The sequence below is a fragment of the Ranitomeya imitator genome, chromosome 2, assembly GCF_032444005.1.
Source record: "Ranitomeya imitator isolate aRanImi1 chromosome 2, aRanImi1.pri, whole genome shotgun sequence".
In the NCBI taxonomy this organism is placed as follows: domain Eukaryota; kingdom Metazoa; phylum Chordata; class Amphibia; order Anura; family Dendrobatidae; genus Ranitomeya; species Ranitomeya imitator.
Window position 1 is genome coordinate 23,588,102 of NC_091283.1, and position 26,202 is coordinate 23,614,303.

Below are 26,202 nucleotides of genomic sequence, written 5' to 3' on the forward strand. Positions count from 1 at the left end.
ATGTGTCTGCGGGGGACATGGCGCAGAGGGAGGATGAGGCCATGTGTCTGCGGGGGACATGACGCAGAGGGAGAATAGGCCACGTGTCTTCAGGGGACATGGCGCAGAGGGAGGATGAAGCCACGTGTCTACGGGAGACATGGCGCAGAGGGAGGATGAGGCCACGTGTCTGCGGGGACTGATGTCCACTGCTACTTCTTCCCTGAGCCTTCCTTCTCTCTTCACCTTCCTTTCCGCTCATATGAGGATGTTTTGTGCTGGACATATTGTAAAGCTTTAATAAGTCTTGACTTGGAACCATCCACACCTGGTTCACAACCTCCCCCCATTGTGGGGTGACGGACCGGTTCTGACGTCAAAGCTTCTGATCTCGCTCCTCGTTGCAAACAACTAAACCAAAAATAAAGAGGCGACTATTTCTGCTGCTGCTTATCAGAGATTCAGGGCCACGGAGCCGGGTGCAGAGCCGGTGCGGAGTGCAGAGCGCAGAGGAATATTCCGTTCTCCATCGTACCCGAGTATGTGATGTGTCAGCAGCGCTTGTCCGTAATCGTGGGGTGCGCATATTGTCACGGGGTGCGCATATTGTGGGGTCACTGCGATGCTGGGACCTCCGGAGTCCTATCGGATTGGACAGATTAGCTGATAATAAATAACTCCTTTATATAACATCGGCCACATCAGATATCTTCCGTTATCAGCTCCCCGGGGACACTCCTCTCCGGAATAAATAGAGGGACGTGGAGCAGGACTCAGACACAGCCAAGCAACGGTAAGTGACACTGGACATCTGCGGCCCCGGCCAGGAGGCTCCTCACCCTGACCCTCCGCTTCTCTCCTCCAGGTCTAAGCAGCCATGTTGCGTCTTGTCGTTCTCGTCGCCCTCTGCGCAGTCACTCATGGTGAGTAGAGGATATATGACCTTCTAATAGGGTGAACTGTGGGGGATACGGTCACACAGACATTTCTCCCTACAACTAACGGCACAGGTGCGACATCCATGACACATCCCATCATTGGTAACCTCCAGCAGTGTAACACAACTGCAGCCCAATAACAGAGTATGATGTGGATTCTGGACCTAAATCCACACAAAACCTGATTCACTGGCAGCATGCATGGAATAAGCTCCAGAGCTCCCCCTACTGGTGGCAACACAGGATCTTATCATGTATCTCTGTATACAGGGAGCTCTCCCTAGTGGTGACTGCAGACAGGATATTATCATGTATCTCTGTATACAGGGAGCTCCCCCTAGTGGTGGCTGCAGACAGGATCTTATCATGTATCTCTGTATACAGGGAGCTCCCCCTAGTGGTGACTGCAGACAGGATCTTATCATGTATCTCTGTATACAGGGAGCTCCCCCTAGTGGTGACTGCAGACAGGATCTTATCATGTATCTCTGTATACAGGGAGCTCCCCCTAGTGGTGGCTGCAGACAGGATCTTATCATGTATCTCTGTTTACAAAGAGATCCCCCTAGTGGTGGCTGCAGACAGGATCTTATCATGTATCGCTGTATACAGGGAGCTCCCCCTAGTGGTGGCTGCAGACAGCATCTTATCATTTATCTCTGTATACAGGGAGCTCCCCCTAGTGGTGACTGCAGGCAGGATCTTATCATGTATCTCTGTATACAGGGAGCTCCTCCTAGTGGTGGCTGCAGACAGGATCTTATCATGTATCTCTGTATACAGGGAGCTCCTCCTAGTGGTGGCTGCAGACAGGATCTTATCATGTATCTCTGTATACAGGGAGCTCCCCCTAGTGGTGGCTGCAGACAGGATCTTATCATGTATCTCTGTATATAGGGAGCTCCCCCTAGTGGTGGCTGCAGACAGGATCTTATCATGTATCTCTGTATACAGGGAGCTCCTCCTAGTGGTGGCTGCAGACAGGATCTTATGTATCTCTGTATACAGGGAGCTCCCCCTAGTGGTGGCTGCAGACAGAATCTTATCATGTATCTCTGTATACAGGGAGCTCCCCCTAGTGGTGGCTGCAGACACAATCTTATCATATATCTCTGTATACAGGGAGCTCCCCCTAGTGGTGGCTGCAGACAGGATCTTATCATGTATCTCTGTATACAGGGAGCTCCCCCTAGTGGTGGCTGCAGACAGGATCTTATCATGTATCTCTGTATACAGGGAGCTCCCCCTAGTGGTGACTGCAGACAGGATCTTATGGTGTATCTCTGTAAAGGGAGCTCCCCCTAGTGGTGGCTGCAGACAGGATCCTATCCTGTATCTCTGTATACAGGGAGCTCCCCCTAGTGGAGGCTGCAGACAGGATCTTATCATGTAAGAGGGGACGGGAAGAAAAAAGAGGGGACGGGAAGAAAAACATTAGACTTGAACAAAGAAGATCCAGGAAAACATACTCAGAAGGGAGGTAAGAACATTTCTAAAAAAATCCACAGCGAGGAGATTGGAACAAAACAAAATCCTCTAAACTGCATGCTCGCAAACGCCAGAAGCCTGACAAACAAGATGGAAGAACTAGAAGCAGAAATATCTACAGGTAACTTTGACATAGTGGGAATAACTGAGACATGGTTAGATGAAAGCTATGACTGGGCAGTTAACTTACAGGGTTACAGTCTGTTTAGAAAGGATCGTAAAAATCGGAGAGGAGGAGGGGTTTGTCTCTATGTAAAGTCTTGTCTAAAGTCCACTTTAAGGGAGGATATTAGCGAAGGAAATGAGGATGTCGAGTCCATATGGGTCGAAATTCATGGAGGGAAAAATGGTAACAAAATTCTCATTGGGGTCTGTTACAAACCCCCAAATATAACAGAAACCATGGAAAGTCTACTTCTAAAGCAGATAGATGAAGCTGCAACCCATAATGAGGTCCTGGTTATGGGGGACTTTAACTACCCGGATATTAACTGGGAAACAGAAACCTGTGAAACCCATAAAGGCAACAGGTTTCTGCTAATAACCAAGAAAAATTATCTTTCACAATTGGTGCAGAATCCAACCAGAGGAGCAGCACTTTTAGACCTAATACTATCTAATAGACCTGACAGAATAACAAATCTGCAGGTGGTCGGGCATCTAGGAAATAGCGACCACAATATTGTACAGTTTCACCTGTCTTTCTCTAGGGGGACTTGTCAGGGAGTCACAAAAACACTGAACTTTAGGAAGGCAAAATTTGACCAGCTTAGAGATGCCCTTAATCTGGTAGACTGGGACAATATCCTCAGAAATAAGAATACAGACAATAAATGGGAAATGTTTAAGAACATCCTAAATAGGCACTGTAAGCGGTTTATACCTTGTGGGAATAAAAGGACTAGAAATAGGAAAAACCCAATGTGGCTAAACAAAGAAGTAAGACAGGCAATTAACAGTAAAAAGAAAGCATTTGCACTACTAAAGCAGGATGGCACCATTGAAGCTCTAAAAAACTATAGGGAGAAAAATACTTTATCTAAAAAACTAATTAAAGCTGCCAAAAAGGAAACAGAGAAGCACATTGCTAAGGAGAGTAAAACTAATCCCAAACTGTTCTTCAACTATATCAATAGTAAAAGAATAAAAACTGAAAATGTAGGCCCCTTAAAAAATAGTGAGGAAAGAATGGTTGTAGATGACGAGGAAAAAGCTAACATATTAAACACCTTCTTCTCCACGGTATTCACGGTGGAAAATGAAATGCTAGGTGAAATCCCAAGAAACAATGAAAACCCTATATTAAGGGTCACCAATCTAACCCAAGAAGAGGTGCGAAACCGGCTAAATAAGATTAAAATAGATAAATCTCCGGGTCCGGATGGCATACACCCACGAGTACTAAGGGAACTAAGTAATGTAATAGATAAACCATTATTTCTTATTTTTAGTGACTCTATAGCGACAGGGTCTGTTCCGCAGGACTGGCGCATAGCAAATGTGGTGCCAATATTCAAAAAGGGCTCTAAAAGTGAACCTGGAAATTATAGGCCAGTAAGTCTAACCTCTATTGTTGGTAAAATATTTGAAGGGTTTCTGAGGGATGTTATTCTGGATTATCTCAATGAGAATAACTGTTTAACTCCATATCAGCATGGGTTTATGAGAAATCGCTCCTGTCAAACCAATCTAATCAGTTTTTATGAAGAGGTAAGCTATAGGCTGGACCACGGTGAGTCATTGGACGTGGTATATCTCGATTTTTCCAAAGCGTTTGATACCGTGCCGCACAAGAGGTTGGTACACAAAATGAGAATGCTTGGTCTGGGGGAAATTGTGTGTAAATGGGTTAGTAACTGTCTTAGTGATAGAAAGCAGAGGGTGGTTATAAATGGTATAGTCTGTAACTGGGTCGCTGTGACCAGTGGGGTACCGCAGGGGTCAGTATTGGGACCTGTTCTCTTCAACATATTCATTAATGATCTGGTAGAAGGTTTACACAGTAAAATATCGATATTTGCAGATGATACAAAACTATGTAAAGCAGTTAATACAAGAGAAGATAGTATTCTGCTACAGATGGATCTGGATAAGTTGGAAACTTGGGCTGAAAGGTGGCAGATGAGGTTTAACAATGATAAATGTAAGGTTATACACATGGGAAGAAGGAATCAATATCACCATTACACACTGAATGGGAAACCACTGGGTAAATCTGACAGGGAGAAGGACTTGGGGATCCTAGTTAATGATAAACTTACCTGGAGCAGCCAGTGCCAGGCAGCAGCTGCCAAGGCAAACAGGATCATGGGGTGCATTAAAAGAGGTCTGGATACACATGATGAGAGCATTATACTGCCTCTGTACAAATCCCTAGTTAGACCGCACATGGAGTACTGTGTCCAGTTTTGGGCACCGGTGCTCAGGAAGGATATAATGGAACTAGAGAGAGTACAAAGGAGGGCAACAAAATTAATAAAGGGGATGGGAGAACTACAATACCCAGATAGATTAGCGAAATTAGGATTATTTAGTCTAGAAAAAAGACGACTGAGGGGCGATCTAATAACCATGTATAAGTATATAAGGGGACAATACAAATATCTCGCTGAGGATCTGTTTATACCAAGGAAGGTGACGGGCACAAGGGGGCATTCTTTGCGTCTGGAGGAGAGAAGGTTTTTCCACCAACATAGAAGAGGATTCTTTACTGTAAGGGCAGTGAGAATCTGGAATTGCTTGCCTGAGGAGGTGGTGATGGCGAACTCAGTCGAGGGGTTCAAGAGAGGCCTGGATGTCTTCCTGGAGCAGAACAATATTGTATCATACAATTAGGTTCTGTAGAAGGACGTAGATCTGAGGATTTATTATGATGGAATATAGGCTGAACTGGATGGACAAATGTCTTTTTTCGGCCTTACTAACTATGTTACTATGTATCTCAGTATACAGAGAGCTCCCCCTAGTGGTGACTGCAGACAGGATCTTATCATTTATCTCTGTATACAGGGAGCTCCCCCTAGTGGTGACTGCAGACAGGATCTTATCATGTATCTCTCTATACAGGGAGCTCCCCTAGTGGTGGCTGCAGACAGGATCTTATCATGTATCTCTGTATACAGGGAGCTCCCCCTAGTGGTGGCTGCAGACAGGATCTTATCATGTATCTCTGTATACAGGGAGCTCCCCCTAGTGGTGACTGCAGACAGGATCTTATCATGTATCTCTCTATACAGGGAGCTCCCCCTAGTGGTGACTGCAGACAGGATCTTATCATGTATCTCTCTATACAGGGAGCTCCCCCTAGTAGTGGCTGCAGAGAGGATCTTATCATGTATCTCTGTATACATGGAGCTCCTCCTACTGGTGACTGCAGACAGGATCTTATCATGTATCTCTGTATACAGGGAGCTCCCCCTAGTGGTGGCTGCAGACAGGATCTTATCATGTATCTCTGTATACAGGGAGCTCCCCCTAGTGGTTACTTCAGACAGGATCTTATCATGTATCTGTATACAGGGAGCTCCCCCTAGTGGTGACTGCAGACAGAATATTATCATGTATCTCTGTATACTGTAGAATGTAAGCCCGCAAGGGCAGGGTCCTTGCCCCTCTGTATCAGTCCGTCATTGTTAGTTTGTTTACTGTATGTGATATTTGTAACTTGTATGTAACCCCTTCTCATGTACAGCACCATGGAATCAATGGTGCTATATAAATAAATAATAATATACAGGGAGCTCCCCCTAGTGGTGACTGCAGACAGGATCTTATGTATCTCTGTATACAGGGAGCTCCCCCTAGTGGTGGCTGCAGACAGGATCTTATCATGTATCTCTGTATACATGGAGCTCCCCCTAGTGGTGGCTGCAGACAGGATCTTATCATGTATCTCTGTATACAGGGAGCTCCCCCTAGTGGTGGCTGCAGACAGGATCTTATCATGTATCTCTGTATACAGGGAGCTCCCCCTAGTGGTGACTGCAGACAGGATCTTATCATGTATCTCTGTATACAGGGAGCTCCCCCTAGTGGTGGCTGCAGACAGGATCTTATCATGTATCTCTGTATACAGAGAGCTCCCCTAGTGGTGGCTACAGACAGGATCTTATCATGTATCTCTGTATACAGGGAGCTCCCCCTAGTGGTGGCTGCAGACAGGATCTTATCATGTATCTCTGTATACAGGGAGCTCCCCCTAGTGGTGGCTGCAGACAGGATCTTATGTATCTGTATACAGGGAGCTCCCCCTAGTGGTGGCTGCAGACAGGATCTTATCATGTATCTCTGTATACAGGGAGCTCCCCCTAGTGGTGACTGCAGACAGAATCTTATCATGTATCTCTGTATACAGGGAGCTCCCCCTAGTGGTGGCTGCAGACAGGATCTTATGTATCTGTATACAGGGAGCTCCCCCTAGTGGTGGCTGCAGACAGGATCTTATCATGTATCTCTGTATACAGGGAGCTCCCCCTAGTGGTGGCTGCAGGCCGAATCTTATTACTCTTTGTATACAGGGAGCTCCCCCTAGTGGTGGCTGCAGACAGGATCTTATCATGTATCTCTGTATACAGGGAGCTCCCCCTAGTGGTGGCTGCAGACAGGATCTTATCATGTATCTCTGTATACAGGGAGCTCCCCCTAGTGGTGACTGCAGACAGGATCTTATCATGTATCTCTGTATACAGAGAGCTCCCCTAGTGGTGGCTACAGACAGGATCTTATCATGTATCTCTGTATACAGAGAGCTCCCCTAGTGGTGGCTACAGACAGGATCTTATCATGTATCTCTGTATACAGGGAGCTCCCCCTAGTGGTGGCTGCAGACAGGATCTTATCATGTATCTCTGTATACAGGGAGCTCCCCCTAGTGGTGGCTGCAGACAGGATCTTATGTATCTGTATACAGGGAGCTCCCCCTAGTGGTGGCTGCAGACAGGATCTTATCATGTATCTCTGTATACAGGGAGCTCCCCATAGTGGTGACTGCAGACAGAATCTTATCATGTATCTCTGTATACAGGGAGCTCCCCCTAGTGGTGGCTGCAGACAGGATCTTATGTATCTGTATACAGGGAGCTCCCCCTAGTGGTGGCTGCAGACAGGATCTTATCATGTATCTCTGTATACAGGGAGCTCCCCCTAGTGGTGGCTGCAGGCCAAATCTTATTTCTCTTTGTATACAGGGAGCTCCCCCTAGTGGTGTTGCAGACAGGATCTTATCATGTATCTCTGTATACAGGGAGCTCCCCCTAGTGGTGGCTGCAGACAGGATCTTATCGTGTATCTCTGTATACAGGGAGCTCCCCCTAGTGGTGGCTGCAGACAGGATCTTATCATGTATCTCTGTATACAGGGAGCTCCCCCTAGTGGTGGCTGCAGACAGAATCTTATTTCTCTTTGTATACAGGGAGCTCCCCCTAGTGGTGACTGCAGACAGGATCTTATCATGTATCTCTGTATACAGGGAGCTCCCCCTAGTGGTGACTGCAGACAGAATCTTATCATGTATCTCTGTACACAAGGAGCTCCCTCTAGAGGTTGCTGCAGAGAGGATCTTATCATGTATCTCTGTATACATGGAGCTCCTCCTACTGGTGACTGCAGACAGGATCTTATCATGTATCTCTGTATACAGGGAGCTCCCCCTAGTGGTGGCTGCAGACAGGATCTTATCATGTATCTCTGTATACAGGGAGCTCCCCCTAGTGGTGGCTGCAGACAGGATCTTATCATGTATCTCTGTATACAGGGAGCTCCCCCTAGTGGTGGCTGCAGACAGGATCTTATCATGTATCTCTGTATACAGGGAGCTCCCCCTAGTGGTGACTGCAGACAGGATCTTATCATGTATCTCTGTATACAGGGAGCTCCTCCTAGTGGTGGCTGCAGACAGGATCTTATCATGTATCTCTGTATACAGGGAGCTCCCCCTAGTGGTGACTGCAGACAGGATCTTATCATGTATCTGTATACAGGGAGCTCCCCCTAGTGGTGACTGCAGACAGAATATTATCATGTATCTCTGTATACTGTAGAATGTAAGCCCGCAAGGGCAGGGTCCTTGCCCCTCTGTATCAGTCCGTCATTGTTAGTTTGTTTACTGTATGTGATATTTGTAACTTGTATGTAACCCCTTCTCATGTACAGCACCATGGAATCAATGGTGCTATATAAATAAATAATAATATACAGGGGGCTCCCCCTAGTGGTGACTGCAGACAGGATCTTATCATGTATCTCTGTATACAGGGAGCTCCCCCTAGTGGTGGCTGCAGACAGGATCTTATCATGTATCTCTGTATACAGGGAGCTCCCCCTAGTGGTGGCTGCAGACAGGATCTTATCATGTATCTCTGTATACAGGGAGCTCCCCCTAGTGGTGACTGCAGACAGGATCTTATCATGTATCTCTGTATACAGGGAGCTCCCCCTAGTGGTGGCTGCAGACAGGATCTTATCATGTATCTCTGTATACAGAGAGCTCCCCTAGTGGTGGCTACAGACAGGATCTTATCATGTATCTCTGTATACAGGGAGCTCCCCCTAGTGGTGGCTGCAGACAGGATCTTATCATGTATCTCTGTATACAGGGAGCTCCCCCTAGTGGTGGCTGCAGACAGGATCTTATGTATCTGTATACAGGGAGCTCCCCCTAGTGGTGGCTGCAGACAGGATCTTATCATGTATCTCTGTATACAGGGAGCTCCCCCTAGTGGTGACTGCAGACATAATCTTATCATGTATCTCTGTATACAGGGAGCTCCCCCTAGTGGTGGCTGTAGACAGGATCTTATGTATCTGTATACAGGGAGCTCCCCCTAGTGGTGGCTGCAGACAGGATCTTATCATGTATCTCTGTATACAGGGAGCTCCCCCTAGTGGTGGCTGCAGGCCGAATCTTATTTCTCTTTGTATACAGGGAGCTCCCCCTAGTGGTGAGTGCAGACAGGATCTTATCATGTATCTCTGTATACAGGGAGCTCCCCCTAGTGGTGGCTGCAGACAGGATCTTATCGTGTATCTCTGTATACAGGGAGCTCCCCCTAGTGGTGGCTGCAGACAGGATCTTATCATGTATCTCTGTATACAGGGAGCTCCCCCTAGTGGTGACTGCAGACAGAATCTTATCATATATCTCTGTATACAGGGAGCTCCCCCTAGTGGTGGCTGCAGACAGGATCTTATCATGTATCTCTGTATACAGGGAGCTCCCCCTAGTGGTGGCTGCAGGCAGAATCTTATTTCTCTTTGTATACAGGGAGCTCCCCATAGTGGTGACTGCAGACAGGATCTTATCATGTATCTCTGTATACAGGGAGCTCCCCCTAGTGGTGGCTGCAGACAGGATCTTATCGTGTATCTCTGTATACAGGGAGCTCCCCCTAGTGGTGGCTGCAGACAGGATCTTATGTATCTGTATACAGGGAGCTCCCCCTAGTGGTGGCTGCAGACAGGATCTTATCATGTATCTCTGTATACAGGGAGCTCCCCCTAGTGGTGGCTGCAGCCAGAATCTTATTTCTCTTTGTATACAGGGAGCTCCCCCTAGTGGTGGCTGCAGACAGGATCTTATCATGTATCTCTGTATACAGGGAGCTCCCCCTAGTGGTGGCTGCAGACAGAATCTTATTTCTCTTTGTATACAGGGAGCTCCCCCTAGTGGTGACTGCGGACAGATATTATGTATCTCTATATACAAGAGTTCTTCTATCTTCACAGAAAAAAAAGAGGTAGATCACTTGTAAAACCAATAGGCTACATCTTGGGGAAATATTGAGAATATGGGCCAATACAGAAGATCAGAAAAGGAGGGACCAGTGGGACCCTCATTAAAATATTCTTCCACACTTTGCAGCCTATATGAGCACTACGCTGCTTAATGTAGAGGTTCAGCCTTCACACTGGTCTTTCGGGTGGCACGCACTGCTGCGGTATATACCTACATAAGACTTTCTGGTCAGGATGGAGTTGATGTTTGGTAGTATTGATGATTTCTTGTGCCAGGCTGCCCCACCATCCTCAGCAAGTCTCAATGGGGAGGCAAGTCTCCCACCTGCAGGACAGCCATGACCACGCCGGTCACATATGTGGTCGTGCACCATACGGAGGGCACCGCGTGTTCCAGCCAGTCCGCCTGCATCACCCAAGCCAAGAACATCCAGAACTATCACATGAGCAGCAACGGCTGGTGCGACATCGGATACAAGTAAGAAGCTTGGGGGGGATTCTGGGGGGCCGTATATCAATTGGTGACATTCGAGGATAGACATGTACGGCACGGGTCTGTCTCATCCGCTCTTTCATCAGATACAGAACTAATTCTACCTCTCTCTGGTATCAGCCAGCCCTGTGATCCTCCTTGTTTTTCACCGCAGTTTCCTTGTGGGTGAAGATGGTCAGGCGTACGAGGGCCGTGGATGGACGTCAGTCGGAGCTCATGCTCCAAATTACAACTCCAACTCCATTGGCATCAGCGTCTTCGGCTCCTTCACCAGTAAGTCCGGCAGCTTCTTAGTGAGCCCAGTAGGATGATGGGTGTTGTAGTATCTTTCCTCAGTCCAGTCGCGGTCGTCCTGCAATCTAGACCATGGAGACCATGAATCCCCGGGGAGATCAATAATGTAAGGACATGGCAGATGCGGAGTATCCAGGCTGTGAGCGCAGGAATATGCGTCAATAACTGCCGCGCGCCCTTGAGAGGTTTGACGAATCCGAGACACGGAAAGAATAAAAACCCAACAGTTAGTAGCAAGTCTGTTGTGAATTCTGTGGCTGAATTCACTTCTGTGGTCACAAGTGGTATTGCAGTCTCTGGGCTTCCTCCCTCAGGTGTTTTGGTGAGCTCGTTGGCTGCCTTGCTATTTAGCTCCACCTGAGTCTGTCTTCCTTGCTCCTTGTCAATGTTCCAGTGTTGGATCTGAGCTACTGCATCTTTCCTTGGGCCTGCTGCTGCTAGATAAGTGCTTCTAGTTTGTTTTCTGTTTTTTCTGTCCAGCTTGCTATTAACTTTTGCTGGAAGCTCTGAGAAGCAGAGGAGTGCACCGCCGTGCTGTTAGTTCGGCACGGTGGGTCTTTTTGCCCCTTTGCGTGGTTTTCGTTTTAGGGTTTTTTGTAGACTGCATAGTTCTCTTTGCTATCCTCGCTCTGTCTAGAATATCGGGCCTCACTTTGCTGAATCTATTTCATTCCTACGTTTGTCTTTTCATCTTGCTAACAGTCATTATATGTGGGGGGCTGCCTATTCCTTTGGGGTATTTCTCTGAGGTAAGTCAGGCTTGTATTTCTATCTTCAGGCTAGTCAGCTCCTCAGGCAGTGTCGAGTTGCATAGGTAGTGATAGGCGCAATCCACTGCTGCTTATAGTTGTGTGAGGATAGATCAGGTACTGCAGTCTACAGAGATTCCACGTCTCAGAGCTCGTCCTATTGTTTTTGGTTATTGCCAGATCTCTGTATGTGCGCTGATTACTGCACGCTGTGTTGCCTGATTGCCAGCCATAACACGAGTCCCCCTGTGCCCGCTGCGCTCCAAACCTCCAGAGATGGGGCCGATCTGTAGATACAGTACAATCTGTCTCATAGATATTCTCATTTCAGGCAAGAACCCAAACTCCGCGGCCCTGAACGCCGTCCAGAGTCTCATCAGCTGCGGCGTCTCCAAAGGCTACATCAAGTCTGCCTACATCCTGAAGGGACATCGCAACGTCACCGCCACCGACTGCCCCGGGAACACCTTCTACAACACCGTAAAGACCTGGCCCCGCTTCCAGGCCTGAGGCCGAGGGGTTAATGTGTCAGGAGGCTCCTGTGTGCACCCGAAATAAATGGAGCAACGACTTATAGCAGACAAATGTGTCAGTGGATTAATGTGCAGCAGGTGGAGGAGACACTAAAAGCTCCTAGGACCCCATTATCACGTGTCATTTATAGCAGTGTAGCCCCAATAACCATCAGAGATCCTGGAGTCCCAGAGGCATCAGAACCCCCAAATATTCACAGCCTGGAGGTACACAAGGTAGAAGAGCCAGTACAGGATCTAGGGTGTGATGTTATCACCGAGCACAACTATACTGCTCCCGTGTTACCTGCTGTATTATACTCCAGAGCTGCACTCACTATTCTGCTGGTGCAGTCACTGTATACATACATTACATTACTGATCCTGAGTTACATCCTGTATTATACCCCAGAGCTGCACTCACTATTCTGCTGGTGCAGTCACTGTGTACATACATTACATTACTGATCCTGAGTTACATCCTGTATTATACCCCAGAGCTGCACTCACTATTCTGCTGGTGCAGTCACTGTGCACATACATTACTGATCCTGAGTTACATCCTGTATTATACTCCAGAGCTGCACTCACTATTCTGCTGGTGCAGTCACTGTGTACATACATTACATTACTGATCCTGAGTTACATCCTGTATTATACCCCAGAGCTGCACTCACTATTCTGCTGGTGCAGTCACTGTGTACATACATTACATTACTGATCTTGAGTTACATCCTGTATTATACCCCAGAGCTGCACTCACTATTCTGCTGGTGCAGTCACGGTGTACATACAGTACAGACCAAAAGTTTGGACACACCTCATTTAAAGATTTTTCTGTATTTTCATGACTATGAAAATTGCACATTCACACTAAAGGCATCAAAACTATGAATTAACACATGTGGAATTATATACTTAACAAAAAAGTGTGAAACAACTGAAAACATGTCTTATATTCTAGGTTCTTCAAAGTAGCCACCTTTTGCTTTGATGACTGCTTTGCACACTCTTGGCATTCTCTTTATGAGCTTCAAGAGGTAGTCACCGGGAATGGTCTTCCAACAATCTTGAAGGAGTTCCCAGAGATGCTTAGCACTTGTTGGCCCTTTTGCCTTCACTCTGCGGTCCAGCTCACCCCAAACCATCTCTATTGGGTTCAGGTCTGGTGACTGTGGGGGCCAGGTCATCTGGCGTAGCCCCCCATCACTCTCCTTCTTGGTCAAACAGCCCTTACACAGCCTGGAGGTGTGTTTGGGGTCATTGTCCTGTTGAAAAATAAATGATGGTCCAACTAAACGCAAACCGGATGGAATAGCATGCCGATGCAAGATGCTGTGGTAACCATTCTGGTTCAGTATGCCTTCAATTTTGAATAAATCCCCAACAATATCACCAGCAAAGCCCCCCCACACCATCACACCTCCTCCTCCATGCTTCACGGTGGGAACCAGGCATGTAGAGTCCATCCGTTCACCTTTTCTGCGTCGCACAAAGACACGGTGGTTGGAACCAAAGATCTCAAATTTGGACTTATCAGACCAAAGCACAGATTTCCACTGGTCTAATGTCCATTCCTTGTGTTCTTTAGACCAAACAAGTCTCTTCTGCTTGTTGCCCGTCCTTAGCAGTGGTTTCCTAGCAACTATTTTACCATGAAGGCCTGCTGCACAAAGTCTCCTCTTTAACAGTTGCTGTAGAGATGTGACCCATTGAAGCGTATACCACGCGAAACGGCCGTAGTCCATTAACCTAACCAGTTCGCCATGCAACTATCCTGCCCTCTGTAACCATGTCCACAGCACGTTGTTGAAATAAAGGACAAGGGTTTTTTAATTGGAAGACTTGTGTGGTGCTGCTATTTTCTTCCTGTCTGGATTTCCACTCATGTTTTTTCAAGCAAGCACGCCTTACTCCAGTGGATTAACATTTGGTGGGGCTGTCGACTCAGCTCATCCTACTGGACTCTGCTAAGACTGCTCAAACAGTGAGTACTCACTTGTTTCTTAGTGCTATTCAGCTTTTTTCGTGTTTTTTATATAGAGATTTGTCTGCTGCTAAAACTCTGTGTGGCATTGACCTGGTCTCTAATCTCAGCTGCTGTTAACCTGCGATTTCTGAGGCTGGTGACTCGGACAAACTTCTCCTCAGAAGCAGAGGTGACTCTTGGTCTTCCTTTCCTGGGGCGGTCCTCATGTGAGCCAGTTTCTTTGTAGCGCTTGATGGTTTTTGCAACTGCACTTGGGGACACTTTCAAAGTTTTCCCAATTTTTCGGACTGACCGACCTTCATTTCTTAAAGTAATGATGGCCACTCGTTTTTCTTTACTTAGAATTTGTATTATGGCAAGAAAAAAGAAGCTAACAGTCTATTCAGTAGGACTATCAGCTGTGTATCCACCAGACTTCTGCACAACACAACTGATGGTCCCAACCCCATTTATAAGGCAAGAAATCCCACTTATTAAACCTGACAGGGCACACCTGTGAAGTGAAAACCATTCCCGGTGACTACCTCTTTAAGTTCATCAAGAGAATGCCAAGAGTGTGCAAAGCGGTCATCAAAGCAAAAGGTGGCTACTGTGAAGAACCTAGAATAGAAGACAATTTCAGTTGTTTCACACTTTTTTGTTAAGTATATAATTCCACATGTGTTAATTCATAGTTTTGATGACTTCAGTGTGAATGTACAATTTTCATAGTCATGAAAATACAGAAAAATCTTTAAATGAGAAGGTGTGTCCAAACTTTTGGTCTGTACTGTACATTACATATCCTGAGTTACATCCTGCATTATACTCCAGAGCTGTCCTCACTATTCTGCTGGTGCAGTCACTGTGTACATACATTACATTACTGATCCTGAGTGACATCATGTATTATACTCCAGAGCTGCACTCACTATTCTGCTGTTGCAGTCACTGTGTACATACATTACATTACTGATCCGGAGTTACATTCTGCATTATACCCAGAGCTGTCCTCACTATTCTGCTGGTGCAGTCACTGTGTACATACATTACATTACTGATCCTGAGTGACATCATGTATTATACTCCAGAGCTGCACTCACTATTCTGCTGTTGCAGTCACTGTGTACATACATTACATTACTGATCCGGAGTTACATTCTGCATTATACCCAGAGCTGCACTCACTATTCTGCTGGTGGACTAGTTATAATGACATCCTGTATATTATACCAGCGTTATCTCCTGACAATATTACACCTGATTTCGGTCTTGTTGTGATCGGCGGCCGCAGACATCACCCTCTTGCAGGGTGCAGGCAGGTGCCGATGGGTTGACCACTCTCAGAGTGATGGTGGAGCAGAGAGGAGTCAGTAATTTCTCAGTAAATACACCAGGGGGCGCTGTATGTTGTCCACATTTTTCACCTTTCCATACATTACATTTTCCCCTCTTACAAAGTCCTGTGATCTCCGTGTAACATGAAGCATATAACACCCGGCTCCAGCGCCCGCAGGCAGGGCGTCACTTTGTAACTGGAGTCATTTCTCTCAGTTTATGGCTGACGCTCAGCGGACACAGCAGTGATAATGCGGCACCAAGCATCAACAGACTACAACTCCCAGAATGCAACGTGTGTGTAACCTACGAACCAGCAGGGCATACTGGGAGCTTCCAGCTCTGAAGTGTGATGGTGGCAAGTTCATCAGAAATGCAGCTATTCCCCAACCAGTCACAAAGCGAGGGTCTCTGCCAAGAAGGTGACAAAAATCCGGCAAAAGTTGGTGACGGTCGGCGGGTGTAGATTCTCCTCGGTGTCGTCATGAGTGTGCCAGACGGCAGGGAACGGCGTGGAGATGACGTGGAGAACAGGGACGCCTGAGAGAGAAGACATGACATGAGGGGGGAAGGGAGCGACGAGGAGAGAGGAAGAAGAAGACGTACAGACCTCGCTGCAGGAACGGAACGTGATCGTCCTCCACCGCCCCAAAATACAGGTCTGGTCTGAAGTACGGACTGTCCTCACGATGAGCGTCCAGGAGGCCGAGGCCATGAAGCCGCTTCTCTATGGGCACGAAGGAGGGGAAGCCATGAGACAGAACCAAGAGCAACCACAAATCCCAGCACTCCCAGGACTCACCAATAGTAACGAGCCTCATGAAGTGGCTGCGAGTCTCCGAGAAGTGGCTGAGGACCAGCGGGCCCGGGGCCCCGAGCAGATCCAGCAGAACAAAGAGATCCTGGAGGAGAGGCACAATCTTATCATAGAGAGCTCAGCAAGCACAGGTAGGTGTCTGCCCGCAAGCACGGACGGGGGTCTGCCCGCATGCACTGACGGGGGTCTGCCTGCATGCACGGACGGGGGTCTGCCTGCATGCACGGACGGGGGTCTGCCCGCAAACACGGACGGGGGACTGCCCGTATGCACGGACGGGGGTCTGCCCGCATGCACGGACGGGGGTCTGCCCGCATGCACGGACGGGGGTCTGCCTGCAAGCATACTGTTTCCCAAAGGGTTTAATGTATAAAGGAGTTTAAAATACAGGCCCGTGCTAAACAGAAATATGGAAGAGAGAATAATCTGCAGTAAAGCATCATAAGCCGGGACCTGCACCCCCGAGGATGAGCGCCACAAGCAGGGCTCCTTACCCCCCCAAACGCCTGAGGACGAGCGCCACAAGAGTGCAGTGAGCATGCTCTGTGACATGTGCAGAGCTCACTGTACTGGGATGGAGTTTCTACCTCAGACCTCAATCTCGCATGTACACAGCCATTATCTTGGTTGTTTTTGGACTATCCCCCAAATCAGAAGTGGATGATGGGATCCTGTTTTTCGCAGAGGGTGGGACCCTCATTGTGGGTCTCCTCCCTGGAGGTCGTCCCCCTGTGACACTCGCGCTCTGTGTATTCAGACAATGCAGCTTTCTGTACCACATTTAGCGCAGTCTTACGATTGCATCGAGTTTGCTGCCGGCTCCTCCTGGTCCTGGCTCGTTCTGCAGACGCTGCGCCAAGTGCCGGGCCCCGTACAGGGAGTCAGTCTCCGTCCAATCACCGAACGCCTCCTCTCCGTCCAGGAAAAACAGCTGCAGCGTGAGGGGGGATCCCTGCCGAGAGAACACCGCACTGAGTCATACAACATATAGGACCCCAGTATACAGCGTACAGGACCCCAGTATACCGGGCACAGGACCCCAGTATACAGCGCACAGGACCCCAGTCTACAGGACCCAGTATACAGCGCACAGGACCCCAGTATACAGGACCCAGTATACAGCGTACAGGACCCCAGTGTACAGGGCCCCAGTATACAGCGCACAGGACCCCAGTATACAGAACCCAGTATACAGCGCACAGGGCCCCAGTATACAGCGCACAGGGCCCCAGTATACAGCGCACAGGGCCCCACCATACAGCGCACAGGGCCCCACCATACAGCGCACAGGGCCCCAGTATACAGTGCACAGGGCCCCAGTATACAGTGCACAGGGCCCCAGTATACAGTGCACAGGGCCCCAGTATACAGCGCACAGGGCCCCAGCATACAGCGCTCTGATTCAGGCGATGATGGCGCAGTCGCTGCTCTCACCTTCTCCCTCAGGTCTCTCAGCCGGGCGTCCAGTGCAGTCACCGCCTCCAGGATCAGAGAACAGGGCACGGCTGAGTCAGTGGCGCCAACAAATGGCCGCCCCCTCCCGTCCACAGGAAACCATTTGGAATCCAGGTGACAGGCAAACACCAGGCGGCGTTGAGCTCCGGGGTCCAGGGTTGCGACAACGCTTCCAAAAGGCAAAGACCCCCGGGGGGTCAGAGCATCAAAGAGGTCCAATTCTACCGTCCACTGAGCAGTCAGCGAGCGCAGGTGACCGGAGATGAGCTGCGACCAAGAGACAGAGTCATTGACCACAGGAGCCACCGATGGCGGCAGCACACGGCGGGCGGCCGGGCTCTCACCTCCCTCACCAGCCGGTTCCCGGGACTCCCAGGAGATCGCTCGATCAGCATCGGCCTTAGGAAGGACGACCACAAGCGCTGCACACTGACCGCAGCCACCAGCTCCTGCAGCCGCGCCGAGGTCGGGGACTTAGGGCGGATCTGAAGGAGAGACATTCCACATCCATCAACCGAGTACTTTTACCTGTGCCGGCTGGCGACGCCCTTCCCCTGGGCGCCCCCGAGGATATGCCCCCCCCCCCTCAGGACACCCCGAGGAACCGTCATCCCCTATCCCACCTCAGGACACCCCGAGGAACCGTCACCCCCTATCCCACCTCAGGACGCCCCGCGAAGACCCATCACCCCTATCCCACCTCAGGACGCCCCATCACCCCCTATCCCACCTCAGGACGCCTCGTCACCCCCTATCCCACCTCAGGACGCCCCCAAAGGACCCGTCACCCCCTATCCCACCTCAGGACGCCCCGCGAAGACCCGTCACCCCTATCCCACCTCAGGACGCCCCGCGAAGACCCATCACCCCTATCCCACCTCAGGACGCCACACAAGGACCCATCACCCCCCATCCCACCTCAGGACGCCTCGTCACCCCCTATCCCACCTCAGGACGCCCGGCGAGGACCCGTCACCTCACCCCCTATCCCACCTCAGGACGCCCCGCGAGGACCCGTCACCTCACCCCCTATCCCACCTCAGGACGCCCCGCGAGGACCCGTCACCCCCTATCCCACCTCAGGACGCCCCGCGGGGACCCATCACCCCCTATCCCACCTCAGGACGCCCCACGAGGACCCATCACCCCCTATCCCACCTTAGGACGCCCCGCGAGGACCCGTCACCCCCTATCCCACCTCAGGACGCCCCGCGGGGACCCATCACCCCCTATCCCACCTCAGGACGCCCCACGAGGACCCATCACCCCCTATCCCACCTTAGGACGCCCCGCGAGGACCCGTCACCCCCTATCCCACCTCAGGACGCCCCGCGAGGACCCGTCACCTCACCCCCTATCCCACCTCAGGACGCCCCGCGAGGACCCGTCACCTCACCCCCTATCCCACCTCAGGACGCCCCGCGAGGACCCATCACCCCCTATCCCACCTCAGGACGCCCCACGAGGACCCATCACCCCCTATCCCACCTCAGGACGCCCCGCGAGGACCCATCACCCCCTATCCCACCTCAGGACGCCCCACGAGGACCCATCACCCCCTATCCCACCTTAGGACGCCCCGCGAGGACCCATCACCCCCTATCCCACCTCAGGACGCCCCACGAGGACCCATCACCCCCTATCCCACCTCAGGACGCCCCACGAGGACCCATCACCCCCTATCCCACCTCAGGACGCCCCGCGAGGACCCGTCACCTCACCCCCTATCCCACCTCAGGACGCCCCACGAGGACCCGTCACCTCACCCCCTATCCCACCTCAGGACGCCCCGCGAGGACCCGTCACCTCACCCCCTATCCCACCTCAGGACGCCCCACGAGGACCCATCACCCCCTATCCCACCTCAGGACGCCCCGCGAGGACCCATCACCCGCTATCCCACCTCAGGACGCCCCGCGAGGACCCATCACCCCCTATCCCACCTCAGGACGCCCCGCGAGGACCAGTTGAGTCGCCCCCTCCGGTCCCAGGAGTTAATCCGCGCATCCCTTGCTGTGGCCCTTGCCATCACCTGTTGCCTTCCTCGGGCTTCTCCTTCCTTTTCATGTCTCCCGCTCCCGGCTTCCCACAGTAGTATGCCAGCACCAATAAGCACCCCCAGCCCGAGCACCAGCAGGGCGCGCAGCTTCGGGCTCCAGGCTCGGCTGGAGGGGCCCCCGGGGCTCTTGTAGATACGAGCAGCGCGGCGTGAACACATCGATGAAGAGCATGACTGGTGAGACAGCAACCAATGAGAGCGAAGAGGCTCCAAGCACAGCCAATCAACAGCGGGGGGAGGAGCCAGCTGGAAAGAGTCGCGGACACCTGGCCACATCCCGCCAAGCAGCGTACGAGGGTGGGGCCTGGCAGTACGAGTGTGGGGGCGGGGATAATTATTACTGTGGCAGGGTCCAATCAGAAGTGAGGGGCGGGGTCTGCACTGACAGCTCATCGTAAACCTCATGCGCCCTCATTGGTCGTCAGGCCGCTTGTTGTCGCTAGGTAACAGCAGTCGCCATATCTGCCGAGGGGTCTCCGTTACCGGACGAGGGGACAGTTCTCGTCACCGGATTATTATACAGTATAACGCAGGCTGTGACAGCGGGGGAGGGGTTGACGATGACCACGCCCTGTAACGAGGCGGGGCTAAGCTCTATAGAAAGACACAATTACTGCTGAGCTCATACTGGAGCCTCTGAGGGAGAGCAGCAGCAGGGTGCAGCATGGCGGACACCACGAGACCAGGTGCATCCTGGGATTTCTGCCTAAAGTCCCGCTCCTTTTCCTATGGACGTCTTTAGGCTGTGTGCACACGTTGCGGATTTGACTGTGGAATTTTCTGTGCAGATTCTGCATTTCTTGGCAGAAAACGCAGGTCAGAATCTGTGCACATGATGCAGATTTTTACCCCAGCAGATTTCTATTATGGAATGGGTGCAGAAAGGCAGCAGATCCGCAAAAAAAATTGACATGCTCCTTTTTTTTAATCTGCTGCATTTTCCATGCAGATTTTTCCACATCATCAGCACAGCATTTTTTTTTTTTTTGCCATTTACATTGTACTGTAAATCACTTGCAGATCTGCAGGAAATCTGCAACATGTGCACATAGACTAAATTGTAATATATATACTTTTTGATATGTATTTCTGTAATAATAAAGTTGTCTTTTTTATTACTATGATTCTTGGGATTTGTATACTCCGTTTCTTCGCTGTAGTCTATGGTTGTTGGAGTTGTCATGGCAACCCAGTGAGCCTGGGTACTAACTTTGGGAGAGCCCCACTTTCTTGCTCTCGGCTATATACTAAGCTTGTGCTTCATGATTTTTTGTTTAAACGTGTGCACATAGCCTTACCATCAAAATCACCAGATCCGTAGAATCCATTAAACTGGACGCTGTTGTTCGGGGTCCGCAATGTTCAGATCAGAGCCACCATTATGGCAGCAAGAGGAATGGGGGAACCGCACACTGTGACGAACCCTCCGCTGTTCGAGCAGGACCGGTCAGGTGAGGATGCAAGCAAAAATCTATAGTGGAGTCTTATGCAGGGACCTCTGCCCCTGCGGATCCAGACATGGCGGCGCTGCAGATCCGCTCTGAATCAAGTCCTGATTTGTGGATACATTATAGCAAGCGCCGGACCCATATTAGGAGGCTGTTACAATGTATCGGGACAATGCTCAGTAGTGACGCCACCTGCGACAATGGACGACCCCCCCTCCCCACAATGTATGACCCCCCCATCAAAACAATGTACCACCCCCCCATCCCAACAATGTATGATCCCCCCTACAATGTACAACCCCCCTCCCCACAATGGACGACCCCCCCCCCATGTACAACCCCCTTCCTACAATGGACAACCCCCTCCCCACAATATATCACCCCCATCAAAACAATGTATGACCCCCCCTACAATGTACACCCTACCCCCCACCACCCCCCATGAGCAGGATTATAACATTCACTGCCAAGAAGCAGAGGTCTTGGAACTGGCAGAAGGTTGCAGACTGTCTTCTACAGTAGAGCGTTCCTGATATCAGGCCGGCCCTATATAGCCATTGTCACCCACCAGTGTCGGACATGTGGCCGATCCCTATCCCCCCCCCCTTGGAGCAGGCGGGGGCCGCAGTCTTATGATACTCGGGCCCCTGGCACAGATCGGCCTCATGATGAGGTCACCGCACCCCACAACTTCAGCCAGAGGCGATAGTGCAGCCTTGTGCAGGTACTGAGCCGTCTGTGCTGGCGCTGACCCTGTGGATACGGGCGCCCACCGCACCAGTGCAGACCCCCAGCCAATAATTAGGCGATAATCATCCACATTTTTTACCGTTCATGATTTATTGTGGGAAGTTTGGAGGACACCCAGTGTGGTCCTCACCTTGGCTCAGGTGGGTGTTGTAGTCACAGCTCCTGGTCGGCCCCCGATGTACGGGGGGGGGGGGGGGGGGAGACTTGCTCCATTCCTCTCCTGGATCACTGTGCAGAATGTCGGGGGTCTCCACAGTACGACGCAGCAGCAGCACCACAGCACTTCATAAATAATCCCTTTTATTCACTCAGTCAGGTCCCCCGGACTTCACCTCCCCTCGTCCCCCTCCCCACGTCCCCGCCCTTTCACCCGAGTCCCTTCTCCCGGAAGCACCCAGTTATTGTCATGAAGGCCCAGCTGGCAGCCGGGGGCCGCACGGTCGGGCTGGCGGCAGCACATCCAGTAGGAGCGTCCGTAGGGCAGGTCGTGGTGGTAAGGCTTGGGGTGCCAGCGGCACATGGACACATCGCCACGTTTGTAAATCCGTTTGCACTGTTTGCAGGGGTCTTCCCGATAGAGGGGGTGCTGGCTCCAGCGAGAGTCACACGGCCGCATCCCATAGTCCTCAATCAGCGCCCGGAAGCGCCGACACGTGCACTTTATGGCAGCCATTGACTGCGTGGACAAGTAGCTGAAGATCACCAGGAGCACGTGGTCCGGTAACGACGGGAGGTAAAGCCGCGGCTGGAGAAGGCGCTGAACCTGGAACCGGATCTCCAGGAAGTTATGGGAGACATGGCGGTAGAGGCGGCAGAGAGGAGGGACAGGCGGCGGAGGAGGCGGCGGGGGCGGAGGAGCAGCGGAGAGGTGCGGGAAGAAGAGCTGTCCAGGGAGCGGTTCTGTCTCATCAGCCTCCCCCCCATAAAAGACACAACGGTCAACGGCTCCGGTCAGCACCAGGTCTACGTGGAAGCCGGACTCCGCCACAGGCGCCGCCTGCGCCTCCTCCGCGCTCTCCGCCTGCTGCGACTCCATCTTTTCCAGCAGGACACAGACGCGGTGCGGCTCCGGACTCAGCAGCTGGTACAGGTCACACGTGATGGGGTCTCCAGGCCTCTCGGCCACGCGGAAGGCAATGCGGACTTCTCGCTCTGCCTGCTCGGCCTCGTACTGGGCCACAGCCTCGGCCACACTGCGGCAGTGACCCTCCGCGCCATCTTCAGAGGACGTCACCAGGACCAGCGGGGGTCTGGCTGGGGCTGCTTCGGCCCCTCGGCCCTCCGCACGAGCCACCATCTCCGCTACCGAGGGAGGAGCTTCTAGATCTACAGCATGGCGACGTCTCTTTGCCCTGGAGCTGCCCCCTGCGCTCCACCGACCTTTGACTTTAGCCCCTCCGAGCCGGGGGGACGAGCAGCTCCCCGCGCACTGATAAGCCACAAAGAAGGCCACTTTCTCCTTGGTGTTTCCGGGCTTGATAACATACCACGTATCCAAGAGGACACGGTCATCGCCGCTCCGCGGGCACTCAGCGCTCTCCGGGGGAGGGGCCCTCTCCTCCGCGGCCCCCGCACTGTCACCGCTCTCTGCTGAGGCGCAGCTCATAGGAAAAGCACCAAACGGACCTGGACTCCACAGGTGAAGAGGAGACGGCAGCCGGGAATCCATGACGTCAGATCTGCAACAGAACACGGATGAGGAGTTAGGGCAATGATGGTGGATCCCAGATCCCACCAAGCCCCGAGGTCAGGACAATGATGGGAGTGATGGTGGATCACAGAATGCTCAGGGCAGGACAATGATGGGAGTGATGGTGGATCACAGAATGCTCAGGGCAGGACAATGATGGGAGTGATGGTGGACCACAGAGCCCAGCAAGCCCCGAGGTCAGGACAATGATGGGAGTGATGGTGGACCACAGATCCCAGCATGCTCCGAGGTCAGGACAATGATGGGAGTGATGGTGGATCCCAGCATGCTCAGGGCAGGACAATGATGGGAGTGATGGTGGATCACAGAATGCTCAGGGCAGGACAATGATGGGAGTGATGGTGGACCACAGAGCCCAGCAAGCCCCGAGGTCAGGACAATGATGGGAGTGATGGTGGACCACAGATCCCAGCATGCTCCGAGGTCAGGACAATGATGGGAGTGATGGTGGATCACAGAATGCTCAGGGCAGGACAATGATGGGAGTGATGGTGACCACAGATCCCAGCATGCTCCGAGGTCAGGACAATGATGGGAGTGATGGTGGATCACAGAATGCTCAGGGCAGGACAATGATGGGAGTGATGGTGACCACAGATCCCAGCATGCTCCGAGGTCAGGACAATGATGGGAGTGATGGTGGATCACAGAATGCTCAGGGCAGGACAATGATGGGAGTGATGGTGGACCACAGATCCCAGCATGCTCAGGGCAGGATAATGATGGGAGTGATGGTGGATCCAGATCCCAGCATCCTCCGAGGTCAGGACAATGATGGGAGTGATGGTGGATCCGAGCATGCTCAGGGCAGGACAATGATGGGAGTGATGGTGAACCACAGATCCCAGCATGCTCAGGGCAGGACAATGATGGGATTGATGGTGAACCACAGATCCCAGCATGCTCAGGGCAGGACAATGATGGGATTGATGGTGAACCACAGATCCCAGCATGCTCAGGGCAGGACAATGATGGGAGTGATGGTGAACCACAGATCCCAGCATGCTCAGGGCAGGACAATGATGGGAGTGATGGTGAACCACAGATCCCAGCATGCGCAGGGCAGGACAATGATGGGAGTGATGGTGGACCACAGAGCCCAGCATGCTCTACCCCGGACACCAGGCCCCAGTAACCGGAGGCCCGGGACATCAGTCACCTGACACCGGGGACCCCACTACGGGAATACAGGCCACAGTCCCGAGGATCAGGATCACACAGCGGCCCTCGCCCGCTCCCTGCCAGGATAATGGGCGACACCTGTCTCACCTGCCGCTTGCCGCTGACCATGACCCTGCGCTCATGGGATTAATAATCCGGGAGGCCTCCGGTGCCGGGCTCTTCCTCCGGTGACCCGGGTCTCGCCCGCTGACTCCCCGGACACCCGAGGAGCTGTCACTCAGGGAGGGGAGTCACCTGACCTCTTAAAGGGACAGTCTCTTTCTGGCTCCCACGCTGAGTGCACTCCCGTGACGGACAGCAACAGGAGGAGCAAGCAGCCAATCAGCGGCCGTGGATCCGGGCATCTCCTTATATGGAAACTCCCCGGCTGGGTTAGGGTTCGTGGTGAAAGCGCAACAGCCTGAGAGATCCGCAGAGCCGCAGTGCAGACCAGAGGCCCCGCTCTGCGGCTGCAGGAACATCGTGCGGGTCCCTAAAGTCAGACGCTACAGTGTAACTCGACCTCCGCCCCCAGCAATAACAGGAGGGCGGGGCTTGTGGAATGTCAGGCGTTACATTGTATCTCTGATAATCCCGCCCCCAAGTAATGAGACACGAGCAGAACTATGACGTCATGTTACAGCGGATTAATATCACCCACCTGTTCTTCACTGCCTGCAATCACCAGGATACTGCTCTGTATACAACACTCAGTGTATGGGAAAAAGTATGTGCCCCCTCCACATCCAACAGGCATGACCCTGGGTAAAAAGTAGACTTGGGGTCCAAAAACCCGACCTATTGCCCCGTCACCCACCAACATTTATACAAGGTGACTCCAGACTGTTACCGATCAGCTACAATCCAGTTGGCAGCACTACAGATCCATTCACGTGATGGGACAGAGGTGATGACCCGGCCCTGGAGCCCTGACCGCACATAATAAGAATCCTTTTATATAGCGCCAACATATTCCGCAGTGCTGTACAGTTTGCACACATTATCATCACTGTCCCCGATGGGGCTCACAATGTGGGAGGAAACCGGAGAACCCGGAGAAAACCCACGAAACACGGGGAGAACACACAACCTCATTGCAGATGTTGTTCTTGGCAGGAATTGAACCCAGGACCCCAGCGCTTCAATGCTAACCACAGAGCCACCGTGCCGCCCACCATCCTTTCTGTCCGGGATCACAAGAGACAGATCTGCCAAGCCTCATACACAGAGGATCTGGGATCAGCTCTCCATGATGTTTGGCACAACCTCCTGCAGGATAATGGCTAGCTGACGGAAACAATTTGCAAACT

At 51.5% G+C, this 26,202-nt stretch overlaps 3 protein-coding genes across 5 annotated transcripts; 1 reads left to right on the top strand and 2 right to left on the bottom strand.

The window, feature by feature from the left end:
- Window positions 1-442: 442 nt before the first annotated feature.
- On the top strand, window positions 443-12,252 carry LOC138667119 (peptidoglycan-recognition protein SC2-like). 2 transcript variants are annotated; one of them, XM_069755427.1, is made up of 5 exons: window positions 443-772; window positions 845-902; window positions 10,413-10,614; window positions 10,784-10,902; window positions 12,004-12,252. In XM_069755427.1, the coding sequence occupies exons 2-5, from the start codon at window positions 857-859 to the stop codon at window positions 12,180-12,182; spliced, it is 546 nt and encodes a 181-aa protein (XP_069611528.1). In that variant the 5' UTR covers window positions 443-772; window positions 845-856; the 3' UTR covers window positions 12,183-12,252. The 2 variants fall into 2 exon arrangements, with proteins under 2 accessions (XP_069611528.1, XP_069611527.1); XM_069755426.1 differs by having other exon boundaries at window positions 771-902; window positions 12,004-12,238.
- A 3,307-nt stretch (window positions 12,253-15,559) lies between these two features.
- On the bottom strand, window positions 15,560-19,997 carry QPCTL (glutaminyl-peptide cyclotransferase like). 2 transcript variants are annotated; one of them, XM_069746152.1, is made up of 7 exons: window positions 19,796-19,997; window positions 18,108-18,248; window positions 17,743-18,030; window positions 17,105-17,260; window positions 16,294-16,393; window positions 16,102-16,218; window positions 15,560-16,031 (listed from the first exon to the last, which is right to left on the bottom strand). In XM_069746152.1, the coding sequence occupies exons 1-7, from the start codon at window positions 19,979-19,981 to the stop codon at window positions 15,886-15,888; spliced, it is 1,134 nt and encodes a 377-aa protein (XP_069602253.1). In that variant the 5' UTR covers window positions 19,982-19,997; the 3' UTR covers window positions 15,560-15,885. The 2 variants fall into 2 exon arrangements, with proteins under 2 accessions (XP_069602253.1, XP_069602254.1); XM_069746153.1 differs by lacking the exon at window positions 18,108-18,248.
- Window positions 19,998-22,097: 2,100 nt separating this feature from the next.
- On the bottom strand, window positions 22,098-25,402 carry FBXO46 (F-box protein 46). Its single transcript, XM_069746154.1, has 2 exons — window positions 25,001-25,402; window positions 22,098-23,699 (listed from the first exon to the last, which is right to left on the bottom strand). The coding sequence occupies exons 1-2, from the start codon at window positions 25,033-25,035 to the stop codon at window positions 22,349-22,351; spliced, it is 1,386 nt and encodes a 461-aa protein (XP_069602255.1). The 5' UTR covers window positions 25,036-25,402; the 3' UTR covers window positions 22,098-22,348.
- Between the last annotated feature and the right edge of the window lie 800 nt (window positions 25,403-26,202).